Source organism: Drosophila guanche, unplaced genomic scaffold, assembly GCF_900245975.1.
Source record: "Drosophila guanche unplaced genomic scaffold, DGUA_6, whole genome shotgun sequence".
Taxonomy (NCBI): Eukaryota; Metazoa; Arthropoda; class Insecta; order Diptera; family Drosophilidae; genus Drosophila; species Drosophila guanche.
In genome coordinates, this window is record NW_022995761.1 from 649,263 (window position 1) to 662,655 (window position 13,393).

At 48.4% G+C, this 13,393-nt stretch overlaps 2 protein-coding genes across 2 annotated transcripts in view; both read left to right on the forward strand.

The window, feature by feature from the left end:
- LOC117590859 (1-phosphatidylinositol 4,5-bisphosphate phosphodiesterase) overlaps positions 1–10,493 on the forward strand; it is a 31,861-nt gene extending 21,368 nt beyond the window's left edge. Inside the window, exon 13 of the mRNA XM_034283864.1 lies at positions 10,466–10,493. The gene's annotated coding sequence lies outside the window, so the exon portion shown is untranslated. The remainder of the gene's footprint in view (positions 1–10,465) is intronic.
- LOC117590862 (pyruvate dehydrogenase phosphatase regulatory subunit, mitochondrial) lies at positions 606–4,695 on the forward strand. Its single transcript, XM_034283872.1, has 6 exons — positions 606–2,458; positions 2,542–2,839; positions 2,925–3,138; positions 3,206–3,359; positions 3,426–3,541; positions 3,621–4,695. The coding sequence occupies exons 1-6, from the start codon at positions 901–903 to the stop codon at positions 4,104–4,106; spliced, it is 2,826 nt and encodes a 941-aa protein (XP_034139763.1). The 5' UTR covers positions 606–900; the 3' UTR covers positions 4,107–4,695.
- Positions 10,494–13,393: the final 2,900 nt, after the last annotated feature.

Consider the following 13,393-nt stretch of genomic DNA (forward strand, 5'->3'; position numbering starts at 1 on the left):
GATTAAATAAAGGAGGCCTAGCGACTTCAAAAACAATATGCCTATCTCCCTTTGGAGCGGACTCACTGATTCCGGATCCCCTGGCTTCCACTATGGCCTGATTCGGGCTGGTTGCCGCTCTTATTCCATTGGGGGTATGGGTGAGCTGGCTCCGGGGTTCCCTCTGTGGATTGAATCCGCTCTTCTGATCGATCCTCTCTCTCGAATACCCGGATAACCCGACCAGGTGGCGCCACTATTGCTCGGCTTTTCGCCTTAAATCCTAGCCCTGCCACCCTGTTTCGAAGTACTTCCTGTTTTATTTTGCCAATGGATTTCCTTCGAATGCAATACATGCATTGTGCGTTTTCGTTTAAAGGTTATTTGAAGCAAAGTTAACCAATCTTGTGGACAATTTAATTGTCTATCTAATAAAATTGCTTGTTAAGTGCTAAGAGTTCTATCTTTGCAGTAATATTACAGAAACATCAAAGCCGAGCAATATGATTTTCATCGGTATATTTACGGTACTTTGTTCAGGGGTTTTCGGTATATTTTATCGATAATTCTGCGGTCACAAAAACAGCTGCTTGCAAAACGTAAACAAACCCAGGGGTGATATTAGTAATATTTTGTTAATTAATTGTGGCACTTTTAGCAGCTGCTAGCGATTCGCACCGCCCCAGCACTAGTGAGACCCAAACAATCAACTGATCCCGTTCCATGACCAGGAGCATCTCCCACCTCGTGTCCATCAATCCCTGTCCGAGTCCGAGTGCGTTGTGATATTTCGGGGTCTAGTGACACCTGCGCTCGTCGCGTGTATGTGTGTGTCTGCGCGTGGGTGCAGTGGGAAGTGCCCGGACCTGGACGCCGGGCGAGTTGCTAGCGGGAGCGTGAGCGAGATCGAGAGCGAAAGCCATGTATAGGGTGCTGCTCGGTGGCCTGTGCCGCTCGATCCCAGCCGGAGGACATGTGGGGAGCCGCAGTGTCGTGTCCACACGCACACTGAGTGTTGCCACCGGGCACACGGATCCCGCCGATGAGCAGGTCTTACGAAAGCGCAAGTTCCAGCCCCAGCAGGCGCCCGATCTGAGCGAGCAGCTGGCTGGCCAACTGCCTGGACGGGCGCGTGTCGTCATCTGCGGCGGCGGCATTACAGGAGCCTCGGTGGCCTACCACCTGGGTCTGCAGGGTTGGGGCGGCGAGACGTTGCTCATCGAACAGGACCGCGTGGGCGGGGAGCTGCCGTGGAGCGCCTGCGGCCTGGCCGGCCGCTTCGAGCCGAGCTACACGGAGCTGAAGCTGGCCGAGTACTCGATCGATCTAATAAAGCGACTGACGAAGCGCGGCCTGCCCACTGGCTGGCGGCAGGTGGGCAGCCTCAACCTGGCCCGTAACTTTGACCGGATGACCTCGTTTAACCGCATGAAATCCCAGGCCGTGGCCTGGGGCATGAACTGTGAGATTCTCTCGCCCGAGCAGTGCCAGCAGCACTGCCCACTGCTCTCGCTGGACGGCATCGAGGGCGGTCTCTGGATACCCGAGGACGGCGTCTGTGATCCCCATCTGGTGTGCCACGCCTACGTGGACGAGGCCCGTCGCCTGGGCGTACAGATCGTTGAGCACTGCGCCATCAAGAAGATCCACAGCGAGCACGGCAAGGTGAAGCGGGTGGAGACTACGGCCGGTGATGTGGACTGCGAGTATTTCGTGAACTGCACCGGATTCTGGGCCCGCGAGGTGGGCACACTGTCCAAGCCGGTGGTGAAGGTGCCCCTGAAGGCGGTGGAGCACCACTATCTGCACACCCAACCCATAGACGGCCTCGACCCAAACACACCATTTGTGCGCGACTTTGATGGGAGGATCTTCTTCCGGGAGTGCGAGGGCCACATCCTGGCCGGCGGTTTTGAGCGCGAGGCGAAGATGGTGTACGAGGATGGGGTTATCCCGCTCTCGCAGACGGCGCGCCAGTTTCCGCCGGACTGGGACCACTTCCACGAGCTGCTGGACGCCCTGCTAGTGCGCGTGCCCTCGTTCCGGCAGGCCAGCCTCGACAGGCTCACCAATTCGTTGCAGGTCTTCTCGCCCGACTGCAAGTGGATACTGGGCGAGGCGCCGGAGATCCAGAACTACTATGTGGCCGCAGGCAACAAGACCATGGGCGTGTCGGCGTCCGGTGGAATTGGCCGCGTCCTCACCGATCTCATCACCAAGGGCTCCACCTATCTCGATCTGCACATCCTCGACATCAGCCGCTTCCTGGGGCTGCACAACAATCGCAAGTTCCTGCGCGATCGCTGCAAGGAGGCGCCCGGCAAGCACTTCGAGATCAACTATCCCTTCGAGGAGTTCCAGACGGGACGCAACCTGCGCATGTCGCCCATCTATCCGCAGCTTAAGGAAGCGGGCGCCGTCTTTGGCCAGTCAATGGGCTACGAGCGTGCCAACTATTTCGACCAGCAGGACAAGCAAGGTGGGTGCACAGTCAGTCACAGTCCTTTCTGTAATCTGCAATCTGCAATCTGTAATCCGTCATTTGTATCCCTTCATCTATAGATGAGTTTGGTCTGCCACGGTTCCGCATTGCCCAGACACGGACATTTGGCAAGCCGCCGTGGTTTGACCACGTTGCATCGGAGTATCGAGCGTGCCGCGAACGTGTCGGCATTGCCGACTACAGCTCCTTCACCAAGTACGACTTCTGGTCCAAGGGCAACGAGGTCGTCGAGCTGCTCCAATATCTCTGCTCGAACGATGTGGACGTGGCCGTGGGCTCCATCATACACACGGGCATGCAGAATCACAACGGTGGCTACGAGAACGACTGCTCGCTGGCCAGGCTTTCGGAGCGACAGTGAGCAATGGAGGAGCAATTCCTTCTGCCCTTTGGCTTTGGCTCCCACTCGTTCTAATCCCAAATGCATTACGTCTCTCCTCAGCTACATGATGATTGCACCCACCATTCAGCAGACGCGCTCCATGTGCTGGATACGCAAGCACATGCCGGACCATCTGCGGGCCAAGGTGAATGTGGCGGATGTGACCTCCATGTACACGGCCATCTGCATCCTGGGCCCCTACTCGCGCGTCCTGCTCTCCGAACTCACCGACACGGATCTCACGCCCAAGAACTTTCCCTTCTTCACCTACAAGGTGGTGTATGCTGTGAGAGTGGTGCCTGCTGCTGCACTGATGCTCATTTTCTCTGAACTCTTTGCAGGAACTCGATGTGGGCCTGGCCGATGGCATCCGTGTCTTGAACATCACCCACACGGGCGAGCTGGGCTACGTCCTGTACATACCCAACGAGTATGCGCTGCACGTCTACTCGAGGCTGTATCAGGCCGGGCACAAGTTCAACATCCAGCATGCAGGTGAGTGCTCGTTCAAGCAGTCTGTTCACCAATCTGTTAATCTGCAATCCCAATGCATCCTCGCAGGCTACTATGCAACGCGTGCGCTGCGCATTGAAAAATTCTACGCGTTCTGGGGCCAGGATTTGGATACCTTTACCACGCCACTGGAGTGCGGCCGTAGCTGGCGTGTCAAGTTCAATGTGAGAATGACGCGCAGGATGCACAAGAGTGCAGAGTACTTTATATTTATATTCGTTGCATTCTTTTTCTCCCCGGCAGAAACCCATCGACTTCATAGGACGCAATGCGCTGCTAAAGCAGCGGGAGGAGGGCGTCACGCGAATGTATGTCCAGCTGCTGCTCAACGATCACGACCACGAGGTGGACATGTGGTGCTGGGGCGGCGAGCCCATCTACCGCGACGGCGTCTACGTGGGCATGACCACCACCACCGGCTACGGCTTCACGTTCGAGAAGCAGGTCTGCCTCGGCTTTGTGCGTAACTTCGATGAGCAGGGCCGCGAGCTGGCCGTGACCAATGACTATATACTCTCCGGCCACTATGAGGTGGAGGTGGCCGGTGTCCGGTTCGAGGCCAAGGTGAATCTGCACTCGCCCAATCTGCCCACCAAGTTCCCAGATCGCGAGCGCGAGGCCTACCATGCAACGCGCGACAAGCCCGATCAGGCGGATCTCTTGTCTTTTAGCTCCAATCCAATGACAACGGTGACAAGGAGCGGCGGTGGCACCGGCGGGAGCCAGTGAGAAGAAAGTCCAGGACAAAGAGCCAAAACCAGAGCGCTATAAGTCCTGGCATCCCCCCGCTCGTACGTTTGTTTGTTCGTTTGCTCGTTTCTAGATTAACTCGAGAGTCTCAAAAGCCAAGCGATATTATTTTGATGTAGTGAATTCCACCAGTGAATGATACGAAGAGAGACGGAGTGTCGGAGTGGGAGACAACAAATAACATTTGTTTGCTCAATCATCGAACCCTCCCCTGCCTTCCCCCCACATACTCTGCTGATCCGATATGATCTGATCTGATGTGGACTTGTTCTCTTTTTCTGTGTGAAAGTGCGTCAATTAATCCAGATACAATACCCCAAATGATGTACGCTATAGCTATACCATAGATATGTACGATTATGTGTGTGTGTGTGTATATATTGAATGATCTTCCGGTGATTTTGAATTGTTGCACATTGTTAAATCTGGCACAAAGGAAACGTTTTGTTTTTGCTCAAAGCTTGCCACCATCCATCAGCTTTGCTTTGCAGTTGTTAACGATGGCATTTGGGCAAATTTAGCCAAAAATGCTTCTAGTAGAAAAACAAAAGAAAATGAAAAAGAAAGACACAAATAAAAAAGAGGGTACGGGGAAACGTCTATTGGTCGATCAGAGCGAAACCTTTTCTTTAAGACAAACAATATACATATTTATAATCAGATTTTTACTAACACAACGTTCTACAGTTTCTATTTTTCATACTGGTGTACATTAATGTATGTATACATATTAAATATTTTATTATTATTATTACATTTTCTTTTATATATGTACATATGTACTATTTAGTTGTACGTATGGGCATGTGTCTATAAATTTACAGTTTATATAACTATGCGTGTCATGGTAAATCGGATTACACGTCTTGCGGCAGTGCCCCTCGGTCGGCAGTGCCTTTTGCCTGTGGATAAGATTGCTGATGGTGGAGACAGTACATATCAGCCTAATAACGAACAAATGTTCAGTTGTGGGACTCATTTTCTAACTCCTTAAATTAAATTAATGAATTCCTTAAACCAATCTCATATCGAGTTCGTGATCCCTATGCCAGGTACAACGAGAAGGGACGTGTGAGACGCTTCTTACGCGTCACAACTTTTATACCCGGCACTCAGGACTACATCTTTACCTTAGCGGTTATTTGTCAAATTTTACATTTTTTCTTCATCTGTCATCTACATCAACAACACTACTCACACTAACACGCTCCTTTAGCTCGCCGCCCTTCCCTAGACCCACACACTACAGACTCGCGGCAGAGGCAGCGCCCGCACACAAAAAAAAAAACAAAAATAAGCTGTGGGACGGGGTGGGTTAAAAGTCGGCAGAGGCAGAGGCAGGGGCCGAGTGAAGCAGAAGCAGAGTGTGAGTAAGAGAATGTGAAAAGAACAACAAAAGCTGCGGGACAGGGTGGGTTTAGCCACTGGAAATTAATTTCTCCATTGTGGCTATAATAATGATCCAATCGGATCCCAATGTGGTGATCTGATAGATATGGCTTGATGCTGATCAAGAATATATATACTTTATGGGGTCGGAAACGCTTCCTTCTGTGCGTTACATACAACCGTTATTCCCCACAAATACAATATACCCTATTTACTCTTGGAGTACCGGGTATAAAAAGAGAGAGATGAAGAGGGAGACAGATAGCAGAGCAACTGATCTGCTGATCTCGGTAAAGTGATTGACAATATTAGGACTTTAAATACATAGTTATCAACTACAGCCTGTTAGTGTTCCGCTGGATCTTCCAGTGATCGTTAGCATCTGTGAGTCATAGCGAAAATGGTTGATCGGAAGTAAATTCTGGAAGAATTCCTTTAAGATGGCAGCAATCTTCGGCACTTGAAAACATTTGTGCCGCAGAAACAATCATACATACCACATATGTACATAAATACATACTACATTTATGTATACAATATATACATATGTATTTGTATATGGGTCCGCAGAAATGGCGCCATTGACAGCGATTTGTCGCCGCTTTTCCACAGAGCGACCACAAATTGAAATTTACCCTAGACTCGGACGCGGACTGAGAGCAAGAGACTAATACCCCACTCAGGGTGAGTGAAGCGGAATCGGTATTTGAATCAGAGCCTGGGCATACTAGTATGTATGCAAATTTGGTGATTGCTCTCTCTAGATGCAGCGACGGGCTGCCGCCGCCTGTCCGAGGTCCGTTTAAAAACAAACCAAACAACAACAAAAAACCACAAGATGAGGCCAGGACGGTAGGAGCAACCACACAATAAATGGGCATAAATTACAAGACATGATGCAGGAGGGAAGAGGGAGGACAGAGGAGAAGAGAGGAACCGCTGCCGTTGCCGCAAGTTCAAAATTGATAATTTCTCTTTGGGATGTCCCTGTCTGTGGCTGTTGGCTGGTGCACTGGCTGCTGCATTGGCTATGGCTATGACTTGGGGTCTGTCTGTCTGCCTGGCGCCGGAGTGCGGCGTTGCCACTTGAATTTTTGATTTAACAAATGCTCATTTGTAAAACGGCAACGAGAACAGGGAGCTCCACACAGCTCAGCTCAGCTCAGCTCAGTTCAGTTCAGCTCCACAAAAATTCAAATGTGCAGCGATGGCCACAAATCAAGCCAAGCAAAGACTTAGTGAAGAGCCAACAGGAGGAGCAGCAGCAGCAGCAGCAGGATGGTGGCAGGTGGGGGGCCATGGGGCACAAGACAGCAGCTGGGGCCAGGCCGGCCGAGCAGATCAGAGCCGAAACTTTTGCACAACTGGCAACAATAATAATGTCACGTTTATCGTGTGCAGCTAATTACTAACAAAAAGATAGTTTGTAATCCTACACAGCAGACCGGAGAGCAGGGCCGGCTGCCGCAACACAGAAGACCAGGCCAAGAGCCAGCCGAGCGTGGCCGAAACTGCCCCCAGGATAAACCAACAGCAGCAGCAGCAGCAGCAGCAGCAGAAACAGCATCAGAAGTCCCGTGAGATGGAAAGGGTTAAGGGGCAGAAACAACACCGACGTAGTCGTCGTCGTCGACGTCGACGATGATGACGACCACCAGTAGCCAGTAGTTGGCTCTTGGAAAAGTTTGTGGACCAAGCGAAAGGAAAGCACAAGCCAAGGCTCTCAGGCAGCAAAGCACAGCATCGAAACTTGGCCAAAACATGTGCACAAATCTTTGGCCAGAGAGTTTTTGGGCATTAGCACACGCCTGAATTTCTTAGCCAAACATACACAAGCAGACAGACAAGGAGAGAGAGAGAGATGGGAGCAACAGCAGGACATGAACATCAAACACCAGACCCTACTTAGAGAGTGCTAAACATTTTACCATATCTTTCATTATAAGTATGGCAGTGCTCGTATGGATGTCCCTTGAGGATGTCTTCGTGGAGGAACAACAAAAAGTTTATTCTAGCTGAAAACTACAAGGTATATTCTGCTAATATTATTACTTGTTATTACACAGTCTTGTTTTTGTTCATAATGAAGTCCTGAAAAGGATTAATTGCATTAATCTTAGCATTAGCATCTCAGCTTCCGTGACATTTTGGCACTTTCAATAATATCGCTCGATGAAATTCAATCGAGCTGTAATAAGGGTCTTGTGGAGTATTTGTATGACTAATGTAAAATATGATTATTTAATATTTTATTTTAAAATTGTGTTGGCAAGTGGAGTTGTATTCATAGTTCCAAACTTTCGAAACAATTATTTCCTAGCGTCATTTAAAAACTTGTTCATTTGCCACTAGGGATAAGGGATCAGTAGATGTCATTGTTCCGAATTAAAAACCCCAAAAAACTTAGGCCTTAAAAAAATGCCATGCCATAGAATACATTTCAATGCCAAGGATATCAGGAATCTTGTAGGAAACTTCAACTTTGGCTCACTATATCTGCAGATATGGCCATTATATCGAAGCGATAAAACACTTAGAAAAATACAATCCAATAATCTTTTCTATGCGATCCATTTATCAATTATTCTGAATATCGTCGCTGTAAATGCCAAATGTGTAGCAGTTTTGGATGTTTTCAAATAAACATTTTGCGTCTAAGTTGTAAATTATTTCAGCCTGAATCATTTCTTTCACTGCTTTTGGGGAATACGACGGGAGAATTATCCAGGAGGACTCTTTGAGTATCCACAGTATCTGGCCTTATTCATGTCTTAAACTGTGTTCTCTTCATTGCTCCACAAAGTCAATATTTGATATGCCCCTGGTCAGGGGAAGCATGGGATGGGATGGGATGGATATGGCTCTGGCACTGGCTACCCCCCGATCCGAATGTTTGCACAAAATTAACAAATGCCTGGGCAGGGGCAGGATTTGTTTCGATGGTATAATGATTTCAAATCTCCGGCCAGAAGTAATGCGCCTCATTAGAGGTTAAGCTCCTTCTGGCATCGAATGGACTTGGGCCGAGTGCCTTGGGGCTGTGCCACCACATCCACATCCTCATCCTTCACCCGCTGGGATTTGCCGGAGCTTTGTTTGCCTAATTTTCCACGTTGATTTTCTAGCCGCAAAACAAATGAAACGCCCGCTGCATATTAAGCTTCTAATTTAATTTGCAGAGATATCGAAGAGGGGGAAACGAACCAACCCGAAGCGAGTCCAGCAAAAAGCGCTGAAGAATGGGCCATGCCACCCCTGGACTGGACCACAATGTAGCCAAAGAGAGAGAGAGAGAGAGAGAGAGAGAGACTCCCTTTAGCTTTGTGGGGGAAGATGGGTTGTCTGGGAGTTTGCCTAAATGCTTCATAATGAAAATCTGTGATATCTTGTGGTTCGGTTCGGCTTTGATTTCAACTCTCGCTTTAGCTTTTGTTTTTTTTGTTTTTTTCCTTTTCCTTTTGCTTTTTTGTTTGCTCTCGTGCCCGGCCGTATGCTTCTCTCAAGTGGCTGATTGTCTGTCAATAGTCGAGTGGAGGACGGGCATGGAATGGGTTGGGATGGGATGGCGACAAGTTTTAGCCTGTTCGGTCTGTGGGGGATTACAACATTCGAGTGCCGGGCACGTTCCACGCTCCAAGAAGTTATTAGTGACCTTAAGCCTAAGCCTTTGATTGCCAGATTCAAAGTGAGAGACCGAGAGATTGTCTATCTCCCTTTCCGCAAAACACAAGCCGAAAGCCAAAGTGTAACCCAATCCAAAACCAAAACCAAAACCAAAACAAGACTAATTTGTTTATGAGATTCTTATGCGCACTTTCAGCAAATTGCATTTGAATACTCTCGGCCGTCAGATCGGTTCGGACTGGATCGGGAGTGGTTCGGTTCGGTTTGGTTGGGTTTGGTTCGCTTCGGTTCGATGTTGGAGTTGGGGTTGGGGTTGTGGCTGGGACTGGGGTGTGTTTGTGGGTGTGGGTGTCAAAGTCAAGCCATTCTGAATGGGAACATTTTAATACGCGGTTACACAACGCACAGAGCCTTGTGCCACAGATGCCACAGTGGTGCAAGATACAGCAGGAATTTTGGTTGTATTTGCAAAATTAGGCAAATTACATTCGCAGTTACAGTTGATGAAAATGTTCCTTAAAAGTTCATGGAATTGTTTGTCTATTAACTAAGTTGACTTTTAATACTTTTATAATTGTGTTTTTGAGTGACCTTTAGGGAAATTTTGTAGACATAGAGTTTTCTTTAAATTTAAAGAATATCTGCAGGTCTGCTCTCATTACATCTGCAGAAGGTTGTACTTTCAATCGCAATCATGTCTGTGGCAAGCTCTAAGTGCTTTGCAGAGGACTCGCCACCTTTCGCCAAGGGTACCATTCAACAATGAGCATGAATATGCATCCATGGAACACTCGCTGCCGGGACACTGTGTCTGCAGACAGTCGACGTCACCAGGGCAGTGTCTGCGGCACGCGCTCCGCTTTCCGCGCCTTTGCATGCGACGAGTTTGTCACTGTGATTTATGCGCGAAAGAGGGTTGCATCCACGCGGCGGGTGCCACTGTCTGTGGGTTAGGTTGGGTTGGGTTGGGTTGGGTTGGGTTTGATGAGGCAAGAACAGTGGCAGGCAAAAAGGCAGCCCGTCAGCCAGTTGCAGGCGTCAGCCGCCGATTTTGCTGCTGTCGTAAGAGATTTTTCTCTCTCTCTCTCTCTCTCTCTCTCTCTCTCTCACTCTTTCAGTGGTCTGATCGGGTGGGGAAGGGGTTGATGGGTGGCATGAGATGACAGTGTCATTGGCAGCGACTGCGTCACTTTTGCGCACTGCCAAGTGCAGCCACCAGAACCGAATCCAATACCCAAATCAGATCCAGAATCCTCTCAACCCAGCATCCCAGCATCCCAGCATCGCTTTCCGGCCAACCCCCGAATCTCAGCGGCTAGGGGCAGGGGCACGGGGCACGGGACACAGGGCGCATCCCAAATCCACGCCCAACAGTTACAATTGAAAATTTTATTACACTTTTATGGCTTTGGGAAATTAAATTGCTGTCAACGCAGAGCAAATTAAGCAGCGCAGGGATTTGCATAGCATAGTCAAGAGGTGTGACCTGTCCTTGGTCCTTCCCTTGCTCCTTCTCCTTTTCCTTTTTCTTCTCCTGCTGCTGCTGCTGTTGATATCATTATTATTGTGAGGACACAGCCACTGGCACTGGATTATAATATCTCCCGCTGTTTCTGCGGTTTTTAAACCTTTGCCAAAACATTTGATGGCCATCACTGGATTAATCCAACAGAGTTGTAGAGGCGGCAACCACACCCACCACACCCTCAGGCAATAGATGAAATTCTCCAACAGATTGTAAAGTTGTGTATCTCCTCTGCAAACCCACTGAATAATGTTCAAGAGAGTTTGTAGTGAAAACAATGGACTAATACTATGGTGGAAGCTGTGAGCCAAGACCTGGGAGATGTGAATCGAATGTCTTCGAACTTCAAAGAATATTTACAGCATGTAACTGCACAGACACATATCATCTATCACTCGTTGAGAACTACTTAGAAACTATTGTGACTATTGCTGGGTGATGTCTGATGTGTCTAACAAGGCGAACTAGAGTGCAACGAATCCTACGAATACTTTAAGAGACATTCGGAGCAACTTGTTTGAGCAGAAATTGGCGTCGATTGGCGTGGATTGCACAGTGGATGCTGGGTATTCGTAGTGAAAATGCACTAAATCCCTCAAGAGGCAACCGTTCAGACAAGCTCCTATCCGGTGTCCTATCGGATATTGCCTTGTGAGGCGACTTAATACAATACTACTTGCCTATATTGCCAGAAACGAGGAAGAGCATAAGGAACGGCATAACAGCATGGAGTGACCTCTGACAGTCCACTGACACCTCTACAAAGTCCTTGCCTATACAACCAGCCAGGGTTGAGGAGATTGTTGGCGTCATCAAGTCCCTACCCAAAGAGAAGAATCCTGGCATGGACAGGGTATGCAATGCCACACTGAAATCATTGCCTCTTATGGCAGTACTTTTACATGACGTTAATCTTTACACATAACATTGCAGGATCGCCAGTTTGGCTTTCGGAAGGGACATGGCACAGATTGGTAAAGCACATATAAATGACCGTTGATGAACTAGAATACTGCAATGCTGTCTTTATTGATATGCAGAAAGCGTTCGGTAGAGTGTGGCACGTCTGCCTCCTTGGGAAAGTTCAAAAAACTCTTTCCTGCACCTTACTAAGGAGTGCTAAGATTTGGACGGACTTCAGTTTATGATCAGGGTGTGGAGAATCATTACGATGCCTTGGTCCGCACCTTGATCTACACCGCCCCAGCGAGCATCACATGGAGGATCCCAGGAAGGCTCTACTTGCAACTTTCTCGGAGGGCAAAGGCCGTCATGAGGCAGCTGATGGAGTACAAGAATACCTCAATGTATTGGCAGCTTGGTGCAAGAGTTGGAATTTGAAGGTCAACCTACTGAAGACCGCCAATCCTTGCTTCACTTTGAAAATCAATACAGCTGGAAGGAGTTACCCCAGAGCAACCCAAGCAAAGGATGTGTGTGTAAACCGAAGATTCAGCAGCATATGTTCACTGTGTAGCCCGGTGTACACCGTACAGCCGGTGTGCAGATCTGGGGAATTGCTGATAAAACGAACTACAAATCGAGCATTGAGACAAGTTACAAGCTGCCCGTGGTATGTGCGAGGCTCCACCCTACAACGGGTGCACACAGTGGTATGTGGAGCAGCCAATTGGAGGACATTCAAGCAGGTACAGTGACAGGCTGTAAGACACCGCAGTTTGCTCGCAAGGCGTATATTGGGCTTTGCCAACACTTTTAACACTAGATAATTACCCATTTCTGCATTGATAGTCCCTGCTGTTTGGTCCATATTGTTATGTCTTAATTGGGTTGTTCAGGTACTTGTGTGTATGAATTCAGCGTTTAATAAAATTACATTAAAACTAAAAGAACTGTGATTGAGAGATTAAGTAAATATTTTAGATATACCGAATATTGAGCATTCATTCCTTCAACTTATTCAGCAGCATAAAAGTTCATTGGATACTTCGGCAAAGTCTCAGAGGCTTTAACTATTTCTGAGTCTGCTTACCCAGTTATGTTTACATATGAATATAATACATAGATAAATATGTGTCCGTTAAAACATAACCGCCTCACCAGCAGTTGCAATTTCTTTGGTCCGATGTCAAGGAACGCCAAAGAACCGAAGGAAATCTTCGATTTCACTGGGAGGTGGGAGGTGGGAGGTGGCAGGTGGCTGGGGGAGAGAAATTTAAAGTTTGCCACGAGCCAAAGCCAATTTGCAATTTGATCTTATCCGGACATGAACGGACACCCACGGAAAAAGGCTGAAAAAGGGCAGAAGCCGGAGCCCTGCATAAAAAACTAAACACACGGCAATCAATCGATTAAAACCAAAAAAAAAAAAAAAAACAAAGTTGGGAAACTTTTGGGGATTCTGCGGGGCCAAGGATCGACTCGGAGCGAAGGTCCTGCTTTCAGGCAAGTACGCCCCAGGGACAGGGCTGAGGCAGGGACCACCCGCAGTAGTTGGAGCAAAGGCAGAGCAAAGTTGAAGTATGCTGGCTTTGTCTAATGCCCCGCTTATCTTGATATTATTTTGCCACAAAAATAGAAGAGAGTCAGGAAGGGAAAGGGACACAGACACGGACACGGACACGGACACATGTCATTTGTTATGTGGTCAGCCCGGGCAGGGGTGGCAGAGACCGATGCAAAACGTTGTAAAGTAGCCAAAAATTCGGATCGACAGAGGATAAAGGACACAGGAAACTGGACACTGGATGAGACATATTTTGCCCTG

Bases quoted from the DNA above. Each gene is read 5' to 3' on its own strand.
- LOC117590862 (XM_034283872.1), top strand. From the start codon at position 901: ATGTATAGGGTGCTGCTCGGTGGCCTGTGCCGCTCGATCCCAGCCGGA. The intron at 2,840-2,924 runs GTGAGCAATGGA...GTCTCTCCTCAG, and splicing joins GCCAGGCTTTCGGAGCGACA to CTACATGATGATTGCACCCA. The intron at 3,542-3,620 runs GTGAGAATGACG...TCTCCCCGGCAG, and splicing joins GCTGGCGTGTCAAGTTCAAT to AAACCCATCGACTTCATAGG.